Source organism: Engystomops pustulosus, chromosome 6 (genome assembly GCF_040894005.1).
Source record: "Engystomops pustulosus chromosome 6, aEngPut4.maternal, whole genome shotgun sequence".
Classification (NCBI taxonomy): domain Eukaryota; kingdom Metazoa; phylum Chordata; class Amphibia; order Anura; family Leptodactylidae; genus Engystomops; species Engystomops pustulosus.
Window position 1 is genome coordinate 162,820,732 of NC_092416.1, and position 23,520 is coordinate 162,844,251.

Consider the following 23,520-nt stretch of genomic DNA (forward strand, 5'->3'; position numbering starts at 1 on the left):
AGCCATCCAAGACATTTATTTCACATGAATCCTTACATGGACACACATCAAGCTTTCATATACCTGACAATATACATCTCTAACTGTTGCTTTCCATAGTCTTTATTATTCATAAATATGTACATCTGTAATTCGAATAAGCTTGAGACATCTGGAATTCCATTTAGATTTATGTGCTTTTTGTTTTGTTTTTTTTGTGTGTTCTACTTACACACTTTTGAAATTGTTGCTCGTTATAACAGCAGAGACAATTTTCTCCGACACCTCGCCCATCAAAACACAAGACAAGAACTACCTGACGCAGAAAAGCTGTAACACAGAAAACATGTTTTTAAAATCTAAAACATTTTTTGGTTCACTCCTACTATACACAGTCTGTAGAAATAGCAAAGCAAATTCCAGGATGAAGTGCATCATCGGTTGTCTGGTTTTATCCCTCTGTCAGCTGTCAGAAATGCTTTTAGGTCTACCGTCTTCTTTGATTGTACTTCACGGAAACATCAGTAGAACAAGATTGTCCAAAGAGCATCCTCGTTTCCGAATTTCTACACGTCAACCACTTTGCATGCTGCGATCCGGGCTCTGGTAGATACACATGTAGATGTCAGAAAAGAATCTTTTAGGTAGGGCGTCCATCTTTGTGTAGTCCAAAGCACTGAATTGCTGCTCGGACATTGACAGGTAGTCTCCCAATATTGGGCAGGTCCGAACCACCGGGACATTTGTGCCAATTTCATTACCTATGTTCAAACATACAAACGTTACACATTTTTAAGGAAGTATTCGACTAAGTAACACACTTTACTCTTTTGCTGGCCACAGGTGGTTGGTCCCTCTGATCTCCATTTTCTGTCTATACTGGCCACCAGCTTCTCAGGCTTCCTTGTACGCTCCCCTTTCTATGGGCTGCTCCAACCAAGAGCAATGGGGATTGTTCTAGGCTATTAAATTCACAGTCTATTCCCTCTGCAGGAGTAGGGTCTCAGAATACAAAAACACAATTCATGTAGATAAATCTTGGCCGTTTTACATATGGGTAAAAATTTGAGGTACTGTACCCAAAATATTATTAATATTACACAAGGGCTCCTCAGATATTTGCATTTTTCAATTTGCATTTACATTTTAATTTGTAAACTAGTTGCTTTATTATCGGCACAAAATTCCATGAGAACTCAAGAAGAACTCTAAACCAACTGCTGGATGCAGGTAGAGATAACCCATAGGTGAATTTGGAATATTTTGCATGGCTCCTGGAATGTTATCCATGTCTGATTTTTGGGTAGACAGGTTGCAGAAACGATGAAAGAATCAGAAGGGCTTCAGATGATAGCTAAGAGCCAAGAGAGGGGTATTGCCTCCCTATTGAACCTCACTTATAATATCAATAAGAAGAACCTGAATGATTCCTGCACATTCCATCATAGAAAAGGCAGAATTCTCATAGAAAAGGGAAAGGATTAATGTCCACTATTGCCGCAGAATACCAGCTCTACAAGGACGCTGGGAAACAGGAGATATCTTATTGACATCTTTGCTTGGCCAGACATTTCATTATGCAGTCGGCTTTAATCTGATGATTATTTCTAATGTAGGTCACATAGCACAACCTTCAAATTACCAACATTCCTGAGCCTACAGAAAACAACACAAGAGGAGGAAGCTCCATCTCTGTTTATTCCCTCATACACATGCATGCTCACCTCCACCGATCATTGGTGTCTGGCCAACGGCTTACCTCCCCGAGAACAAAAGTATCAAGTATATGAAACCCAAAGACATGCAGGCTGAGCTGACTATCTAATGACATCCATTCAATTCTCTACCGATCGGAAGACTCCATACCCATAAGTTGGACGAAATCAGAGGGTTATGCTGTTGTATTGACTAAGCCCTTATTAGCTTCTCCTTGGACTTCTGCGAAATACTGGCCTCCCGGCTTACTCTCTACTACCCCTTCAAACTACCCTTAACTTTGCTGCCCGGCTAATCCATCTGTCTCCTTTACCTCTCCTCTTTTCCATTCTCTCCATTGGCTACTGGTTACCAAATGCCAAACAAATTCAGTATAAAATATTAACCATGACTTACAAAGCTGTCCACAACCGGTCAGCCAATACCGTCCCAGATGTAATTACAATCTTCAGCCTATTACCATCCGCTCTTCTCACAACCGCATCCAGGACTTCACCCATGCATCCCCCATACTCCCAAACATAACTCTTCAAGTCAAACATCACTTGAAGACTAAGCTAATTGGGATTGGTACAATGTGCAATAACCCCATCGCTATTCTCTCTCATCTTGTGTCTCCATCTACCCTCCCCCATAGATTGTGAAGGCTCACGGGCAGGGTCCTCCTTCCACTTGTTCCAGATCTCTGTAGTTTTTGTATTTGTACTTGAAATTGTTCTCATTTTAATGTAATGTATGCAAATCCCTTATTGATTGGAATTAAAGGTGCTCTATAAGTAAATAATAATATTAACAACATATATCACATATGTATGGATAGCCTTAGACTAAGAGAATTTCAAGATTTTTACCCAAAAATCCTTATTCTAAGCATTGACCTATGACTTTTGACCGACAAATTCACAGATAAATACTAAGTAGTGTTGTATAATTGACAAAAAGTCTAATGCTTGTTGGTATATTTTTAAGAAAAGAACACCGCCAGACAGGGCCGGCGCCAGAACTGGGCATACCTGGGCAAGTACCAGGGTCCAGATCTGCTGGGGGGACCACATAATGCTGTATGTAAGGAATCCATGGGGTAAGGGGCTGTATCTAATGAATCCATAGGTTGCGAGGGGGACTTATAAAATAACCAATGTGTGACTGTGTATAAAATAACCATGAGGGGGCTGTTTGGGATGATAAACTACCTGAGTGAAGTTGGCCCCCCCACCTTGTTCAAATCAAACAAAATTGGTGTCAAACGTTTGTGCTACGTTTGTGCTGGTTTGTGCAGCAGAAATTTTTGTTTGTGCCGCTATCGTTTTCGAGATTTTAATGAAAGTTTCCAGAGGTCATCAGAGGTCAACCAGCCCCCCCACATTGCCCAAATCAAACAAAACTGGTACCAAACAATTCTGCTACGTTTGTGCTGGTTTGTGCTGCGCAAATTTTTGTTTGTGCTGCTTTTGTTTTGAATATATGAACAAAAAATGAAAGTTCAAAAGTTCAAGAAGCCCCCCCACATTAACGGAATCAAACAAAACTGGTGTCAAACATTAGTGCTACGTTTGTGCTGGTTTGTGCAGCAAAAATTTTTGTTTGTGCCGCTATAATTTTTAAGGTATGTTCAGGTGTTTGAGGTGTTTAGGATGAACTGGTAAAAAACAAACCTAGTGACACTTCCCTGGTTTGATCACCAGGGGGAGCTAGCAAACACATTGTACTTTGGAAGAAATGAACTCTGATGACCTCTGCAAAAAAGTATGAATATATTAAAAACAATAGCGGCACAAACGAAAATTTTTGCTGCACAAACCAGCACAAACGTAGCACTAATGTTTGACACCAGTTTTGTTTGATTCCGTTAATGTGGGGGGGCTGCTTGAACTTTTGAACTTTAATTTTTTGTTCATAAATTCAAAACAAAAGCAGCACAAACAAAAATTTGCGCAGCACAAACCAGCACAAACGTAGCAGAATTGTTTGGAACCAGTTTTGTTTGATTTGGGCAATGTGGGGGGGCTGGTTGACCTCTGATGACCTCCGGAAACTTTCATTAAAATCTTAAAAACGATAGCGGCACAAACGAAAATTTCTGCTGCACAAACCAGCACAAACATAGCACAAACGTTTGACACCAATTTTGTTTGATTTGAACAAGGTGGGGGGGCCAACTTCACTTAGGTTGATAAACTATGGAATATTTTAGGGAACAGGAGATTGTTTTAGTTTCTGAATTTTTAATGCCGCCACGTGAGTTCACTGCAAAGGGACCTACTGAGGCTCTGTCACCCAGGGGCCTACTGAAGCCTAGAGCCAACCCTGTCGCCAGTAAAGACACATTTTCAGTTAGTCCATGAACTCCAGACTTTGTGCTACCATTGCAAGCACACATTAGTCTTCTTTGTAACAGGTGGCCATTGTGGGTTTGCTTGATTAGAGTACTCAGAAGCACAAGTTATGGGCTTCATGCCCACAATCTTCTTCTGGGGTGTGTGCTAGCTGTTTTATTTACAGCCAACACACGTCCTTATGTTTTTCTATTGCCTCATGCCCACGGCCATAGAAAAACAAGCTGCGAGCGAGTCAACAGCAAATTATGGAGCAGGTCCTATTCCTGTTTGTCTTTTGCTATTGTTATCCATTGGATAAGAGGCGCTCATACATCGATGACAGACGGGTCACAAACAACCTGCTTTAGTGGGCATAAGATGAAGTTAGTCTTGACAACATCTCAATGACTCACCTATTCTTCCTGCCATGCTGTCAAAGAAGACCCAAGAGTGTTTGCCTGGACCATATTTTACAAATGAGACAAAGTGACTGGTCTTTATGCAGAGGACGGCCAACAGTTCAAGCTTTTGCCTTTGGTTTGATACGTAAGATTGTGTTTCAATTCTTGTGGGTTTGTGATCCTTCATCTGTTTGCAGGAGTGAACCTATGGTCAGAGAGGATAGACATATTAGGTCTTACTTTATTTATATCTGTAGTATATTGCATGCATTATGCACACAGTATCATAAAATTAGCTGCGGACAACATTACTACTTAGCAGATACCCATTGAGCGCACATAAGTTATATATCCTTATACATCCTACATTTTTTAAGTACCTGTTATACTTCTGTAACTATAGTTCAGAATAAATCACACCTAATCGTTTATCATACGTTGCATATATGAAAAGTACAGTGTGTAATTCTGCCCATTGTGTCACTTGTTTTATGTATTTAATAGATGTTTTCCTTTCTAATTCTCAGTTGCACCAGAACTGGTGGAGACAAGTTGCTACAATGTCTTTTCATAAACTGCAAACAGAACCTAAAGCAGATTATAGAGAAGTACGGATGTGTACTTGTGCATATAAAGCACACGAGGCAATATAGAAACCTATATTTAGCTCCAGCAGCCTGGGTCTGGGTCTCTCTATTCTCACTCCTCTTCTTCTTTTTCTCCCCTGCCTTTCACATAAAATACATATTCAAGGTGCAGTCTGTCTTTGTAGAACAAGACGGACTATATGCAGATTTCTTAAAGGGGTTGTCCACTTTCAGCAAATAATTGATCTGGTTTATGTAAGGAAAAGTTATACAATTTTCCAATATACTTTCTGTATCAATTCCTCCTGGTTTTCTGGATCTCTGCTTGCTTTCCTAGTACAGGAAGCTTTAATGTTTACTTCCAGTGGTCCATGATCACACAGGCGCATGGCTTGTTATATCACACACCTGTGATTACTTTCTGTGATACTTATGAGCCGCGCACCTGCGTGACATCACATGACCATGGACAGACTTCTATCCAGTGGAAGTAAACAGAGAAGCTTTCTATAGCAGGACAGCAAGCAGAGATCTAGAAAATTGGGAGGAATTAATACAGAAAGTATATTGATACATTGTATAACTTTTTCTCACACAAGCCATTTCAATTATTTGCTGAAAATGGATGACCCCTTTAAGAGCCAAAGTGTAGCAGCTGGAGACTGGTAAGATTTATCTAGTTTGTAAGACTTTGGTTGTCAGGGGAGTAACTTTAGGGGGTGCAAAAGGTTCAGTTGTCAAAAGGTGTCACTTTCCCTATGAGAAGACTAGTACTATAACCGTACATTATAATTGGGGCCCGGCACAGACTTTGCACTCGGACCCATCAGCTTCAAGTTAAGCCACTGTTTGTAGTGCACATATACAATATGTTTATATGTATACAGCATGTTCCCTAATGAGTATAATTTTCTCAAACGAACCATAGACACATATGTTTATTGCAGGTGCTGACCTGTTTCTCACATATCTGGCAGAACTGGCGAATGTTCCCGTCCGTGGTTAGTGGGTCAGCGAGGCATTGAGTGCATTCATACTCGGCAGGACTCAGACATAGACAGCACACTGTGCTTCCTGCAGACAAGGACAATAACATTACAAACAATATACCAAGAGTCCTAAAGATTTCCTAGAGGTTATCTCTTATCCAAAACTATCTAACTAACACAGTCTTTGCTAGCAGCATGCTTAAGACATAATTGATTTCAGGAGGTTTGGATAACCATCTATTGTGTATGGGGCAATCCAGACCCCTCTCAACTCTCCTCAGACAGCTGATGTCAGAGGTAAGGCAAGATAAGGCTACATTCACAAGACTGTATGGTGGACGTATATACGCCATATATATATCCCTCGTACGAGAGCGGTATGGTGCAACAGGCGTGCGGCACCATACAGTTCCGTACCTGTGAGAAATGTAGGACATGTTTCCAACTTTCCACTTAATATGGCAACGTGCACCATACATCACCATGGAGAGTGCTGGGGGTGAGCAGCTCTCACCCCTCCTTCTCTCCCGGGCACCGACGTGTGACCTCCATGCTACGTTATGGCGGGCACATTGTCGTGTGAATGTAAACTAAGGGTCAGATAGTCAGAATTCCACTACCCGATTCTTTGGAGATAAGAGGGTTCTGTCCATGGTTCTCTCCATTAATCACAAATGCCCTTTTAGCAGCCATGGCAGCATTGCCGTGCAGGATCACCATTGAACCACTGCCACATTTGTGTGCACCAGCAGTCTCCACACACAATGTGGAACGAAGACATGTGACCATATATAAATTAATTTTAAGCTTGGTGGTGAGTTTATTTGCACCCCACAACATACATAGGCAAAAAGTTACAACCCAGAGCAGAAATATAGTAGGTGCAGGCTCAAGTGAAATTTCTCCATTTTCTATCTCATGTGGATGGGGGCTTGAGGTTGCTGTATAATATACTTACTTTTGTGCACCATATGAGAGATGTCCAGTTCTAGGGAAGGAAATATATACGGAAACATTTTAAACTTCTTGCCAAATCTCGGCATTTGAAGGATAAGACAGCTCGGAACCTGGGAGTAATAACACATGTATAAGCTTAAAGTATACATTTATCAAAAAATAAGAGAATTTTTCAGAGTAACTTTGAGCTATTGTAATAGAAACCTGAAAAGTTACTATGGGTAGATGGGTGGGTCATCACCTGGTCAAATGTTAGGTCTTCATAGGACCGGAATGATCTGTCCATTAGGGTCTGGACACTGGGAACCTTTAGTGTCCCATCCCTTTCCACAATTATTTGATAGCTGTTACATTCCTGGGTCTTGTTATTACACCTGTAAAACATGTTGTCAGTCTATTCCACTATAAAGACACCCAAGACTATAATGAGCTTTATATAGTAATGATTTGTACTTGTACTACAGTACATACGGTATGGGTATTTATAAAACACTACCTGATTTTAAGAAGAGGTTCCACTGCTAGAACTTCATGTAATAAGGCACTTAGAAACTCTTCAGGATCTGCGGGAGATCAACAAGATTAAATATATGCAGGTTCTATTCATGAAGAACAGAAAATGTGTAAAAATACCAGACCAACCTTTCTCCTCGCTCACGAAGGTGTCACATCGGAGTAGTTTTCTGAGCTTCATGACATTTTCAGCATGTACAAATCCACTTCTGCAATATCAGAGTATACTTCATGGAAAATACATCATATGAACAGCATCAATGTCTAACAGGTCAGTGCCAACTAATGATCCTCCGATGTCGTAATGGCCGACCGGCTTTTTATAAGATACTGAGATGGGGCTTGGTTCTGATACATGATAATTGGACCAATAGATCCAGAATAAACCCAGTTTGAAGGCAACTTTGTAACTATCATTTGTTACGTGGACATACAGAGATATAGACAGAGGGTGGACCGTCATAACCTCTAGTAGCTTAAGGTACCTTAGTCTGATACTGGATGGGTCTTTGACATAAGGCATTGGTCTACCCCCATGTGATATCTTACTCATGATATAAAACATGATACTAATGCAGGATTTGCTGCTTTTTTGCAGAAAGAACCTACCATCAGGATTTCACTTTTTGACTTAATGACTGGTTCCCATAGAAGTTTTAATACTAATTAAAAATCTTTTTTAACTAACTATCTTAGTTCATTTAAATTTTAAAAGTATATAAAAGTATACCCAGTGGCGTAACTAGAAGCTGATGGGCCCCAGTGCAAAGACTGCCAGGCCCCGACTATAATATATGGTTTATAGTAATAGTCTTCTCATATGGGAAAGTGACACCATAAGGGCCCCCTAAACCTCTTGGGCCCAGGTGCGACCGCAACCTTTGCACCCCTTAAGTTACGCCGCTGAGTATACCTGACTCCCTGCAAGTAAAGAGCATGCAGTCATGGAGGTGTCTGTTATAATCCTGTGTCATCACAGTTCTCCGCCCCCCTCCCTCCTGCTCCCTCCTCAACTTCCCCTCCGGCTCCCTCCTACCCCCTCCTTCATGCAGACCTGAGCTGACCCAACGCTGCAAGAAAATCTCATTAAGGAGGGGGGAGAAGGTTACCTGTCAATAGGTCAAAATGTGAAATCCTGATGACAGGTTTCTGTTTTAGCCTCACAATTTTTTCCCCAATTCTAGTTAGCTGCCCAATGTCCCGTCTAAGCACCTAAAATTATTTTATACTCTACAATTACTAGTAAAATCCATACTCAATATGTATCCTAATTCAAAATTAGGAGACACAAAAATATACCCTTTAAAACCAAAAATGACATTGCATAACCTTAAAGACATATCCATAAATACCCAGGATCGGCACATATATAACAGAGGTACATACGAAGAGTCAGCATGTTGATCCTGGGTGTAGATCAATATGTTTTAGAGTTAAACTATAAAATTATTGGTTTTAAAAAGTATTTTTATGGCTCTTGATTTGGGAGTAGGATATATGGATCCACATGTGTGTATATTGCTACAGAAGATGGGTGTACATTTGCTTCATGTATGGTCAGATCTCATACCTTCTCAGGGGATTTACAATATCTTCCCGCAAGATTCGCTGTACTTTGGCGTCACAAACATCAGGAGAACGTAGGATGTGATCCAAGACAGAGGAAAATGCAAACAGGCTGTCAAAGGAAATAAAATCTGAAGTACTATATACATTTAGGTTTGAGAGTATTCTGTGTTTTGTAGGATTTAGGTTTGCGGATATGAAGTGCAGAGCTGCATGCGCCATGAGGTGAGATCAGAATCTTGCCTCAGGTGGCAGATTCCCGAGCCCTGAGGGAGGCAGCAAAATGTGGGGCCATAATGTGGGCACCTTTTTTTATATTTGTGCCTTAGCAGTCTTAAAAAGACAAATGAGGTGCAAAAATAAAAAAGACTCACTAGAAGAGCAAAAAGAGTTCAGGGAAGGGGGAAAAAAAGATAAATGTGTTTTCCTAAGACTTCTATACAGTGGTCCTCACCTGAACAGGGTAGTATCTAAATAGCAGGAGTTGTAGTGTCCTTGAATGCCTTTCCTCTGTCCAACAATCTTCTCCAGAACATCAGCCTCACGCACAGGTGGATGGTCCTTTAAGCTGTCTTCCAGGACACTGTACATATCTAGGCAGAGACAGAAAGAGATAAAACACATTCATTGGGGAAAATTTATCAAGCCAGGAAAAAGTCACAATTCCAGGTACATGGCCAGGGATTGCAACTTTTTTTTACCTCCATGCCACAATCAGAATAGTAAGGGGCAGGGAGTGGGTGTTTACTATAGTCGTAATTCTACATCACACAGGACCATGTGCCAGCGGGAGGTGCATCAGACAGGACCTTGCGCCAGCGGGAGGAGCATCAGACAGGACCATGCGCCAGCGGGAGGAGCATCAGACAGGACCATGTGCCAGCGGGAGGAGCATCAGACAGGACCATGCACCAGCGGGAGGAGAATCAGACAGGACCATGCGCCAGCGGGAGGAGCATCGCAGCTACTACATATTGCACCCAGTCATGATAAATTCCCACAGTATGAACTAAGGATCCTTAAATGGGTTAACAAAGATCTGAATAAAGAGACCTCCTCACTCAAACTTTTCATTTACTCATAAGCAGCCTGCCATATAGTGTACAGGGACTATACTTGGTATTGCAGCTCATTGTCATTCTGTCACCATGATGGGTGAACATGATGTCATTGTCTTACAAAGCAGAAGCATCTCTCAAAGAATATCAAATTGATCACCTACTCCTTAATTATTCAAAAAGGAATACCACTTTAAAGGGAGTCTCCCATCAAAATCCATCATGATAAACATAGATGCAGGCACCGGGACTGTGGTAATCTTCTTATGTTTGTTATTAATGCCACCTTCTAAAATCAACTTTTAAAATTATGGTAAGAAATGGGGGGGGGGGGGGGTTAATAATAATTCCTTTATATAGCGCACACAGATTACATAGCACTGCACAGATCTTGCCAAATCATACAAGGGCCCCTCCGTGCTCTGGCTTCGCAGACCATTACACTGTTCTCACCCTCCACATCAGCTTCTTCAGAACTTTCCTACTCCCTTTTCACTGCAGCAGAGGAAGTTTCAGCACACCTTAGGAGGGGAAAGTGCTCTTGCACAGTATAACAGCCTGTGAAGCAACTGCATGAAGGGGCTTTGGTAATGCCTCCAGAGCCCTTCTGTCTGATTAGCATAATTTTTTAAGTTGATTTTAGAATATAACAAATATAAGAAGATTACCACAGTCCCTGTGCCTGGATCTATGAGTAAGTGCCCCTGGTTTATCATGATAGATTTTGATGGTAGATCAAGCTATGGGTATCCGCACATTCGCACATCCATCAGCGAATACATAAAGAAAAAATACACTCAAAAATATATAAAATGAACCTACATAACATGATAACAACAACGATACGTGTAAGTATAGGGACTTTAAGTATTAGTTGTAACACCTTGTAATTACATTTATTAGATACTTATTACGTCTGTAACACGTGGCTCTCTCGCAGTACACAATGTAGGGTGAATGGGTCGACATGACAAAGCCACAAAGGATTCTGGGATCGCTTTCATTGACGTTTTAAAGTTGCTAGGCTACAAAACCAAAAATGTTATGTAAAGGAAAAACTTCCAAAATTCCAGAATCACCCGACATCTTTACAAAATCTGAAAATGCCAAGACTTTTCTTAAAAATATTTACCTAGTTGCACAAGATTAAAACATTATTTTATAGTCTTTGATGGATATTCACCTTTTTCATCCAACTTGGCTCCATTTCCCCGGTACTGTGGACAGCGCTGTACACTAGAGCTCACAGCCAGAATATCCCCAGCGTCCACCTTTATAAAGGGGGTGGAGTTATCAGAAAACTCTCCGTCCTGCAAAATATTATTAGGTTTTAATTAAAAATTCCTCAAATAATTCCTTAAAGGGAAATTCCTGGATTTCTTTTCATGGATCCTTAGTATGGTTCATCAATATCAGAGTAGTGGAGGCAGGGGAGTAACTACAGGGGTATCACCCATAGCAGCTGCTATGGGACCCACAGTTTCAGGGGGCCCCAGCATAAGGGGTATTGGGTATGAATATGCTTTGTGTGTGTGTGGTGTGTATATACTGTATTTGTATGTGTGTTTGTAGGTTGTATATGGTATTGTATGTATGTGTGTATTTGCTTTATCTGTGTGTATATGTGATGTGTGTATGATCTTTATGTGTGTGCATATGTGATATGTAAATGCTGTATGTATGTATATATGGTGGAAGTATACTGTATGTTATTGTAAACAAAAATCTATATTTTCCTAAAGAGAAGGGGGGCCACATTCAGAAGTCTTCTTTGGGGCCCTGCCGCTCCTTGTTAGGCCCCTGAGTGAAGGTACAACACCTGCTACCCCTGGCGATCAGATGGTTGGATGAGTTCTATGGCTTTCTCACAGTCTACCAAACAGTGTGACATCTATAATATAGAATGAAGCTTTTTGGGGTTTCAGGACCTATTGTCGACCTTCATAGGTCCTGAAATTGCTCTTATTTACATGTGCATTGAGAGAAGAAACAGATGTATGAGGATTTAATGGGTAAGTAAAAAATGATAGTGTATAATATATAGAATAACATATATAAAATAATATAACTTAGAATAAAATTTGGTGGGTGTCTTGGGTAGCTATGGGCCCCCTAAAAGGCTTGAGCCCCAGGCTACCACTTGTACCATCTATATTATAATCCACGACGACTGTCAATGCAGGCAAGTCAAGAAAGGCCATCAGGGAAACCAAGGTGATTCCCGGCATCTATCATCAGGATTGTAACCTAAGCATACTTACATTCTGGCAGGATCCGCTATTCTTTTAGCTTCTTATGCTCTTATTTTAACAAAAACAAGACTTAAAAAAATATGCAAATGATCCTGAGGGGCTCCCGGTTCCATAGACAATAATGGAGCCTGGAGCCCCTTAGTCTCATTTGCATAATTGTTAATGCTATTTTCTGTAAAAGCAAAGGCATAAGAAGCTAAAAAAAATTGGATCTTGTAAGAGGGGACACCCACCAACATATAAGTTTGTATGGTTTACAATTCTTGATCATTTGGTTAGTTTTCCTTTAATGAGTCTTTTATTGGGGGGAAGGAAAATTCTCCAGGGCGTCTTGATAAACAAATATGGAGTAGCCTCACTACTCATGCTCTATATAAAAGGCCTTGTCTGGAGGAAAGTAGAGTAAGCTCTGGTGACCTAAAGGGACATATATACCATAGGTATAGATATACCACCCAGTATTAAGTTACTCACCAATAATTCAATTTCGACCAGTAGCTTTGTAAGCTCGCACATTCCCGATTTTTCAGAAAGTTCCCAGATGGCAGAGGCTACACCTACAGCAGCATAGCCCTGGTAACGTACTCTGACAACATCACTAATCTGCAAACCACACACTGTGACGAATAACTTCTCATTGGCCAGCAGATGAAGCCTCCGCGCCGGAGATCCGATCCCGTATAAAAAAGCCGACTCTCTCTTGCTAAGAAGCCGAACCAGGTTTCTTCTCACTGCTACTTCAGGACGTGAAGGAAGGTCCATGATGCGACCGCGCGTCTGGTCATTGTCTAGGAAAACACCTATGGATCCAGACGCCACTTTATGTCGGCCGGTCATAAACTCTCTCAGGACGATAAATGGCTTCCGAGACCTCGCTGCGGAATTTATGTTTGACATTGTGCGGGATCTGAAATTCAATATGAAAAGTTTAGACATTATAAGATTATGAAAATCTATAACAAGTTTGGGGCTCATTTACTAAGGGTCCGAACGCCGCACTTTCGTCTGGTTTCCCAAATATTTCTCTTTTGCCCTGAATAGCCCCAGGTTTTTAACGCACCTGATCAGATTGTGGCGCATCGGCGCCGACTTGCAAGCGACGGAAATTGGGAGGCGTGACCATCGGACAACCCGACGGATTCGGACAAAACGCGAAATTTAAAAAAGGAAATGTGTCGCAAGATCAAGCACTCGCATGCACCGGGAAGAAGCAGGTGAACTCCGGCGGACCTCGGCGCAGAAGTGACACATGCAGGAACTTGGACGCACGATCTTAGTGAATCGCAACGGACCCAGATCCTCGTCGGACAACGCACCGCGGGATCGTGACGGGAACGGGTAAGTAAATCTTCCCCTTTATGTCTAGAGGTATATTTTCAATTTTCTATTTCACAACAGATCGTCCACGCTTACTAATGGAAGGAGAAGGATCTTCAGTCACAGTTATATAAATTATGAAACCCTGAAAAGAAAGTTGTCTTCAAGTGAATGTATGGCTATAAATCCTGTCTGGTCGCATATCTTTCCTTTATGGCCAATGTCTCAATCCTTCCTGGACCTGGGTTATGACCTTCAGAATTGGCATAAAAAATTGTTGAGCAATTTTAAAAAGCAAACTCTTATAAGTTATTTCTTCTATCATCCCGAAAAACCAAATATTGGAAGCAAATAAACACCAAGTAGAATAATGAGATTGCCCTTGTATGAGGCAGAAGTGAGAGCCATCCTGCTCTGGAGGTCTCAGGATTGGGGGTCCACAGTGGAGCACGAGCGCTGCTGCTCATTTCTGTGCTCTGATATCTCTGTCAGAAGTGGAGGAACTTGAAGCTAATGGGCCCCAGTGAAAAATCTGTGCCAGGCCCCCGACTATAATGTATTGGGTATAGCAAAAGTCTTCTCATATGGGAAAGTGACACATTATAAGCCCCCTAAACCTCTTGAGCCCGGTTGCACCATCGGCACCTCTTTAATTTACGCCCCTGTCTGTCAGTCCTATGAAAATAAATTGAACAGCAGGGCCCATGTGCGACCAGCAGCTTAATATACCTAGGTGGTTGGGACTCCCCGTACTCATGATCCTGGGCATCCCATCACTGGGACCCACTTGATCAGTAAGATAGGATGACCGTATAAACACTAAAGGTTCTCTTTAAATGAATGATTCGGAGTTCCCCGAAAGTGCATTGCCCGATGATAATGCACTGTGGCGCGATTCACTAAGATCGTGCGCCCGATATCCTGCATGTGTCACTTCCCCACTCAGGTCCGCCGGAGTTCACCTTCTTCTTCCTGGTGCATGTAAATGATTGGGCTTGCGACACAAATTGAAAGATAAAGCCCGCGCTCAGTCTGAATCCCGGTCGATCGTTCCACGTCCCGTCCCCCGATTTCTGCCGCATGAAAGCCAGAACAGCTGCGCCACAATCTGATCGCGTGCGATACAATCCTCTGCTAAATACCTGTCATATCGCCGCAAATACCTAAAACCATGAACAGCGAAACAAAAGTGCGATCTGCGACCCTTAGTAAATAAGCCCCATTGTCTCAAGTGAGCTTCTCAATAAATCATTATGCATCTATTATATATATTCATTTGCTAATATGATGATTTGTTCAAACAAGTTATAGCCATGATGATTAATAACAGATAACTATATCAGTTCCTGCCTCAATAGAGATTGCACTCTAACCTGAACAACACTAACTCCCTGCTCCCCATGTCATGTGTAATAATCTAGGCTTATATTGTAACTTACCTAGTGAGGATGTCACTCTCTCTGTGTCACCAAGTGTTGTGCAAAAGCACTATTTATACCGAGGAGATGACAGAGATCACTATGTGAGATCCACCCATCTACTCCTGGCAGCATGACCAGTACCTGCCGGATGCACTGGCTGCTTGTACCTCAAACAACTGGATAGATAGATAGATAGATAGATACATTCTCTGATAGATATGAGTTAGATGGGTAGATAGATTAATAAATAGATAAATTCTCTGATGGATAGATAGAACTCTGCATTATTTATGCATCAATTTAAATACAGGCAGTCCGTACAAGATCGGTTCTGTAGGTTTGTTCTTAAGTTGAATTTGTGTGTTTTTTTGGTCTCTGTGACAATTGGATTGTCATAAGAACCACAATTAACAATAAATCTTAATTGCAGATAAGCTTTGATAACTGTTAGAGCTGTTTAATAAGGCTAAAGTCCAATAAATTACCAACATCCAGAGGTCCGTTTGTAACTAGGGGTCGTCTGTAAGTCAGATGTTCTTAAGTACTGGACCGCTTGTATATAATATAGAATTTTAAAAAGTAAATATATTGCCCACAAGTATAATCTTGTATTAATGTTATATTCTATGATACTATACTATCACAGTGTCCATCAGACTAATATCTGAACAGTGCTCCATTGGTATCACATACTATACTCTACAGTCAGTGTCGGACTGGCTCACCAGAGGATCCCAATAGAACCCAATACTAGAAACCACAAGTCCATCCAAAGAAAATCCAATTTAGGGGCTACTATGGTCTCCTAGAAGTCAATGGAGTGCAGGACCAAGCTGTGGCCGGTCCTCCATAGACTTCTCAAAACTTGAGCTCCTTTGACTTTTGAAACTTGGGGTCCCAGTTGCATGGAGGAGATCAGGGGGGACTTGCATTCCCCATTCTGAAGATTTTAATACTTAAAGGATATCTACCGCCAGGATGAAGGATTGTAAACCAAGTACACTGACATAATGGTGTGTGCCCCTTTTTTAGCTTCTCAACAGGCTTTGAAAATTATGAAAATGAGCCTGAGGGTCTCCGGGCTTCATAGGTCTTAAAGGAGCCGGAAGCCCCTCTGGCTCATTTGCATAAGCATAAATCCTTTTATTCTTAAAAACAAGGGAATAACAAGCTTAAAGTAGAGTGGATGCTGACAGAAGTATGTATGTGTGCTTAGTATACAATCGTTGATCGTGGTGGTAGATGTCCTTTAATACTAGCATCCATTAATCCCCTATCCCCTAATATAAATAATGAAACCGCTATTAATATTGAAGCAATGCTAATTTTCCACAGACGTTGAGAAGGTTACTGTTGCTTGTTTGTGTTTGGCTTCTTATGTAATAACAGGGATATGAAACTATGATGCAATCCCTGAAAATCGCCCACATTCCTCTCTGTCCTTGATGTGTGATATTGGTCCCTGGTGTTTATCTCCGTGGTATATTCCCGCTGTCAGTCCCTGGCTTTACTGTTCTGGCACATTAGGGCACAGTGGGCGCATCTTCTTGCCTCCAACTTACTTTAGCTAATTATCTGATTAAATAGCAGTGAGTCACAGGATTATTATACTATTATTTTCCACCATTGTCAGTGTATTCCGGTGACACCTATTAGACATTTCAGGAGGTTGCGATGGTCGTCCAGGAGGTTTGATGCTACCAAGTGTCTAAAAAATAAGTTTTCCGCTTTTCTTTCCCACTACATATTGAAAGTATACCAAACCTTGCAATCAAATAGTACAGTGCGACTACATGAGGAGGAACGCTGATTCACTAGGGACACTATGTGCAGTGTATGTAGGAGAAAAAGGAGGTATCATCGGCAACGGGCAGGTGAAGTATGTGCAGTGTATAACCTGCTGCCTACAGAGAGGACACTGGGGCATATTTACTTACCTGGTCCATTCGCGATCCAGCGGCGCGTTCTGTGCGGTGGATTCGGGTCTTTTGGCGATTCACTAAGGTAGTTCCTCCGACGTCCACCCGATGGAGCTGCTGCGTTGAAGTTCCCCGAGGTCCGCCGGAATGCACGAGCCTATACCTGGTGAAGGTAAGCGTGAGTCCCGCGACACATTTTTTTAAAAAAATGCGGCAGGTTTTTCCGAATCCGTCGGGTTTTCATTCGGCCACGCCCCCCGATTTCCGTTGCGCCATAGTGTGCAGGGGGTGTCAGTTTCAGGATTTCTGGTGCACGTTCTTCATGAATATGGCGCCCCCTGCACTGCCCCAACAGAGTGCACCATATTTTTGGGGCGTGCAACACAATTCTGTCAGACTTTTTTTTTAAGAACTTAATTTTATTATTCACATTATAAATATATATATATATATATACACACTTATAATACTCTTTACAGGATATATTACTATATAAATATACATATTCAAAATCTACACATTACCAAAACCCGCCTGTTGGATGGTGGCGCACGGTCAGATTGAGAACAGGAACACCCATTTCAGTGCAGCATATTGCAGCGGTGACACAAATGTGTCTCGGGCACTTCTTAAATACATCTACAGTTTACACTGAAAAGAACATGCAAACTCCGACAGAAAACTGGCGCAGGGGCTTTAGTACAATCTGTTCAGCTCCTCCTGCTGTATAACATGCTGTCTGCAGATAGGACACTATGTACAATCTCAACAGCTCCTTCTGCTCTATACTATGCTACCTGCACATAGGACACTATGTACAATCTCAACAGTTCCTCCTGCTCTATACTATGCCACCTGCAGATAGGACACTATGGGCCACATGTATCAATCGTTTTTTCTGTTGTTTTTGCGCCTTTTCAGTCAGGCGCACCGTTTTTGCGCCATTTTTGCAATTAAACGCCAAACTAGCCGCGCAGCAAAAATAAGCAGCTTTCCCTCATCTATCTTACCAATCCAGATGTTTTGCTGCGCCTAATGATATTCATCATTTGCAACGTTTTCGTTTAGGCGCAAAAACGGGCGCAAAAGCACTCCAGCCCGAAGGTGGCGTTATCTGAGAAGAAAGCACTGAGCCCCTTTGCAGAACAGCTCATTTCTAGCAGCAAAGCTCAGCCAGACACTGGAACATATAATAGATACATTAGATAAACTGCAGACACTAGAACATATAATACAGACATTAGATAATCTGCAGACACTAGTACAGATAATACAGACATTACATACACTGCAGACACTAGAACATATAATACAGACATGAGATACTCTGCAGACAGGAGCTGCAGACTCTATTTACAGTTCAGCACCTTCTATTTACAAAACATTCTGCAAACTCCTGAGCTCACAGCAAGAGAGCTAAGAACTTTGCAGAAGTTTGCAGAATGTTGCAGATACTACAGACAAGTGTCCCCCATGTAATTCTGCACAGTGTCTGAGGGGGATATTGTGCAGAATTACAGGGGTGCAGCAGGAGACCAGCACTGGGGGATCCCCTCCAGGAGAAGCTCCTGCTGAGGAGGTCACTGGGTGCTGGGTGTCACACACCTGGGTGCTGCTGTGAGTGTTATCTTCATTCTGGGCTGTGGGAGAAGCAGAGAGCAGCTTGTAGCAGGATCACATGTAAGTACCCGAATCTAACATTACGCCGAAACTGCGCCAAAATTGCGCCTAAACTGTTTTAAAGTAAAGTGATTAATAAGAGGCAGAAAATATACTTATCACAGATGGTTGTAGCTTGTGATAATTCTGGCAAAACAGTGCGCCAGAATTTAGGCGCAACTACTACACTTAGGCGCACAAAAGTGATAAATGTGGCCCTATGTATAATCTGCTCAGCTTCTCCTGCTCTATAACATGCTGCCTGCAGATAGGACACTATGTACAATCTGCTCAGCTCCTCCTGCTCGATACCAAGTTCCATGCAGATAGGACACTATGTACAATCTCCACAGCTCCTCCTGCTTTACAACAAGCTGCCTGTAGATAAAGCACTATGAACAGCCTGACCTGCTCTCCCTGCTCTATAACATGCTGCTGGCAGATCAGATTACTTTTTCAATTTGACAGGTTTCCTCAGTCTGTTCCTGGACTATATTAATCCTAGTGCACATCTTCATTGCTCAGTTTAGTCTTGCACTGGACCCTATCATGATGATAGCATGAGAAAGAAGACTTTAAATGGTTATTAAATGTGGCCAGTAAATATTTCAAGTAAATATATTTTTATTTTTACATTTTGTATTAATAATCCATGGTTTGTGAGTTTTCAGCAAAGTGCACCAGACATAATTCTAACATATAAATATGGCTCATTCCCTGCCTATTCATCTATAATAACATTCACATAGCAGTAAATTCATGCTCTGTTTCATGTTGTTGCCATATCTGCTTCTTAATTGTAATAATAACGTAATTGTGGGGGACATTTATTATACTCCAGCGCTTCATGTGTGTGATGTAAGCCTAGCCCCACCAACGAAGAGTCCAGTAGTATCCGTCGGGTGGCTGCACCTGCATGGATGTCCCTCCTCACCCACTTGGCGCACACTTGCCTGCATGATCTGCAAGGTATTCACGATTATTTCAGGGCTTGAATGTCAGAAAACTGGCAAACAAGTCCTGATAAATGTCTGCCTGCATTTACATCTATTATTTAATCTGTACATATACAGGCAGTCCCCTACTTAAGAACACCTGACTTACATACGACCCCTAGTTACAAAGGGACCTCTGGATGTTGGTAATTACTGTACTTTATCCTTAGGCTACAATAAACAGCTATAACAGTTATTACTGGTGTCTACAATGAAGCTTTATTGGTAATCCTGGTTCTAATGACAACCCAACATTTTTAAAATCCAATTATCACAGAGACCAAAAAAAATTCTGGCTGGGGTTACAATGATAAAATATACAGTTCCGACTTACATACAAATTCAACTTAAGAACAAACCTACAGACCCTATCTTGTATGTAACCCGGGGACTGCCTGTATAGATCCTTGTGAGCAGGGTATTCCATGTCAAGGACTAATTACGGGAATGGTTGTATATGGCTAATGAGGGGTTGGCCACTCTTTCACATAAGTTGCCCATGTGTCTTTACTGCCTTAATAATAATCCCTGAATGTCCATAAAATGATTCGGCTTTCCTGCTACTTACTTTTTTGCTGTGTGCAGACTCTCCGTGATTCTCTGTTTACATGTGTGAGCTCTGCTGAATAGAAGGAGTTGTGACTTATCCTGCTCCCTCCCCCTCTCCCCATCTCTGTCAGTGAGGATGGACTGTGAAAAGAGGCAAAGTGGGTGATGCCATAAGGACAGCCCACAGCAGTGAGAAAGAAGAGTTGTGTATAGATGCAGAGGGAAGAACAGGCGGCGAACAGTCATAAACTCCTTATTGTTCACTGGTGCCAACTCTTTTCACACTCACACAAACACACATCCACATTTGTTCCCCTTCCACGTCTCAGGATCCGAGCGAGGCCACGCTACAGCAAAGACTACAGCAAAGACTTAATATAGTCTTAAGAATCCACCTCTGCTAGTAGCACCCATCCATAAACACCCGACTTTACATATCTTTATATCTTACATGGTTCGTTCTGGCATCCAACCACAAGGCATGAAATGCCCGCGGGGCCAAATAACCGGCCGGTCATCATGACTTTGCCAAACCAGGTCAGATAGAGAGAACACATTGCACATATTGAGAATCAATGTCTTCTTATGATATAACAGATCTGTTCACCAGAAGAAGACAAATACCATATCATTCAAAAACATAGTTTCTTTTTTGCTTTTTATCTGTAGAAAAATAAGTACAAAAGTTTTTGTTTTAAAATCTTTTTTCTCTGTCTCTTTACTAAGCACTATACATTTGATTGAGGAATAGGGGGAGGGTCTTCTCCAAATCCGGAGTTCATGTTGTCCCTTAGACCGTTTCTTCCCGTGCTCGTTGGAGAAGAAGTCTTAGGCCCCTTCCACACTAGCGTTTTTCACGCACGAGTTCTGCGCGTGCTTTTGACGCTCAGAACTTGCATTGCACTCTGTCCCATTGTTTCCAATGGGTCTTTCCTCATTTGCGTTGTTTTGCACGCGCGTGCTTGCGTTTGTTTTGACGCGCGTCAAAATCGCAGCATTCTCTACTTTTGCGTTTCACGCACGTTTTTCCCGCCCCATTCAAGTCTATGGAGACGCATCAAAAATGCATTCTTGGAGATAATATACGCGCGGAACAGTGAAGAAAAGATGTTTGCATACATCTGCTAACTTATCTGAAGACATTCTTTTTCAATTAAATAAAAAATTTTATTCCCGAACCATGGTCCCTTTGAAAAAGTCCAATTGACTTAAAAAAACGCGCCGAAAACGCAAAAAAACGCGAACAACACGCGCGTGAAAAACGCAAAAACGCTAATGACTCCAAGGAAAAATGGAACAAAAACGCAGCCAAAAACGTCAGTTTTTCACGCATTGCACCCTGACGTGAAATGCAACGCTAGTGTGGAAGGGGCCTTATACTTATAGTTGAGGCACCGAATCCCTTTGCTAGACATGTAAACGTCTGAACGCTCTCCTCGATACAAGAGTTCAAGGTCAGATAAAAGTAAATATGGTGAGAACAGGGAAAGACTGAATTTCTCAAAAGAGACAAAGCTGAGAGATAAAGGGACCTGATAAAGTGCCCAATTACTTAGTAAAACTGAAGCTGAAAAGGACTTGGGGGTATTGGTGGATGGTAAACTTAATTTTAGTGACCAGAGCCAGGAGGCTGCTGCTAAAGCAAAGATATATCAAGGGATATATCAAGAGAGGAATAGATTCTCATGATAAAGACATAGTTTTGCCCTTATACAAATCCCTGGTCAGACCACACATGGAATATTATGTACAGTTTTGGGCACCAGTGTATAAAAAGGATATAATAGAGCTGGAACGGGTGCAGAGGAGAGCAACCAGGATTATTATGGAAATGGGGGGATTAGAATACAATGACAGATTACAAAATCTGGGATTATTCAGTTTAGAAAAAAGACGACTGAGGGGAGACCTCATTACAATGTACAAATACCTGAACGGACAGTACAAGGATCTCTCCAAAGATCTTTTTATACCTCGGCCTGTGACCAGGACAAGGGGGCATCCTCTACGCCTAGAGGAGAGGAGGTTCTACCATCACCATAGACAGGGATTCTTTACTCTGTTATGTTGTTATGCCGGACTCTATGTACAAGTACAAAAGGAGCCTGGATGACTTTTTGGAGAGAAAAAATATCACAGGTTATGGGGATAAAACATTTATTTAATTCTTATTTATTTAATTGGACTTGATGGACCTGCGTCTTTTTCCAGCCTTATGTACTAAGATATTATGATTCACTGTGTAGTTACTGGATAGTCTAATCTCCTCAGAGAAATATTCTCTAGGTATGGAAAGATGTAATCATTAGCCTCCTTATCTTCCTGTAGTTGACAGACCTCAGAAGGCTTTCAGATACACTACTCACTACAGGAGAAAGAAGCACAAAAAGCTGCTTCACTTAATGAAGTATATTACAAATTTAACTATTATCACCTGTTCTACTAATTTACCTCAAAGGTTTTGTTAATCTTTAAATCATTCGTCACACCTTGTCATTAAGTATGTGACCCAGGCCTATCTTGAGGTAACAATTATCAAATCGTGACTGAGCGCACCAAAAAATGATCGAAAGTATGTGCATTTCCCTATGCAGTCTTGACAGTAGGCAACTATACACTAGAAATGTAAATTTATGAACCTTCGTGGACGTCATGTCCCATAGGAATCTAGCATGTGTAACAATAATTATTGTAAGTTATGCCAACAAATAACATTATAATTAACAGACTAGTTATTATTACTCCAAATAGAGATCATGAAAGCAATACGTAACACGAACCTCAAAGAGATACTATGCAGAGAAAAAGTGCATTGTTGATTCTGGTAATAAATAAGATGAGAATGGAAGATGGAGAACACATGGGGGCTCATTTACTTACCCGGTCCAGTCGTGATCCAGCGGCGCATTCTCTGAAGAGGATTTAGGTTCAATGACAAGGATTTACTAAGGTCGTGCGCCCGATGTCCACCAGGTGTCTCTGCTGCGCCGAGGTCCGCCGGAGTTCACCTTCTTCTCCTCGGTGCATGTAAGTGCTGATCTAGCGACACAATTTATTTTTTTTTTAAATACCACGGTTTTTCCGAATCTGTCTGGTTTTCCATCGCCCACGCCCCCCGATTTCCGTCGCATGCAAGCCAGCGCCGATGCGACACAATCCGATCGCGTGCGCCAAAAACCCGAGGCAATTCAGGGACAAATGGCACGAAACAGTATTATTCGGGAAACCCGGCGATTCGACCCCTTAGTAAATGAGCCCCATGAAGTCTAAATCGAGACGACAATGATGGGTCATAACCTGAAAATCTGGGCCACGAGCAGAAAA

General features: G+C 41.7%; 1 protein-coding gene across 1 annotated transcript; it reads right to left on the bottom strand.

Moving 5' to 3' along the window:
* On the bottom strand, nt 1–15,145 carry LOC140064869 (ubiquitin carboxyl-terminal hydrolase CYLD-like). Its single transcript, XM_072112166.1, has 12 exons — nt 15,093–15,145; nt 12,811–13,243; nt 11,268–11,394; nt 9,481–9,619; nt 9,031–9,138; nt 7,590–7,669; nt 7,444–7,510; nt 7,189–7,321; nt 6,949–7,057; nt 5,957–6,075; nt 4,427–4,619; nt 1–740 (listed from the first exon to the last, which is right to left on the bottom strand). Exons 2-12 carry the CDS (start codon nt 13,231–13,233, stop codon nt 553–555), a joined length of 1,686 nt encoding a protein of 561 aa, XP_071968267.1. The 5' UTR covers nt 13,234–13,243; nt 15,093–15,145; the 3' UTR covers nt 1–552.
* Nucleotides 15,146–23,520: the final 8,375 nt, after the last annotated feature.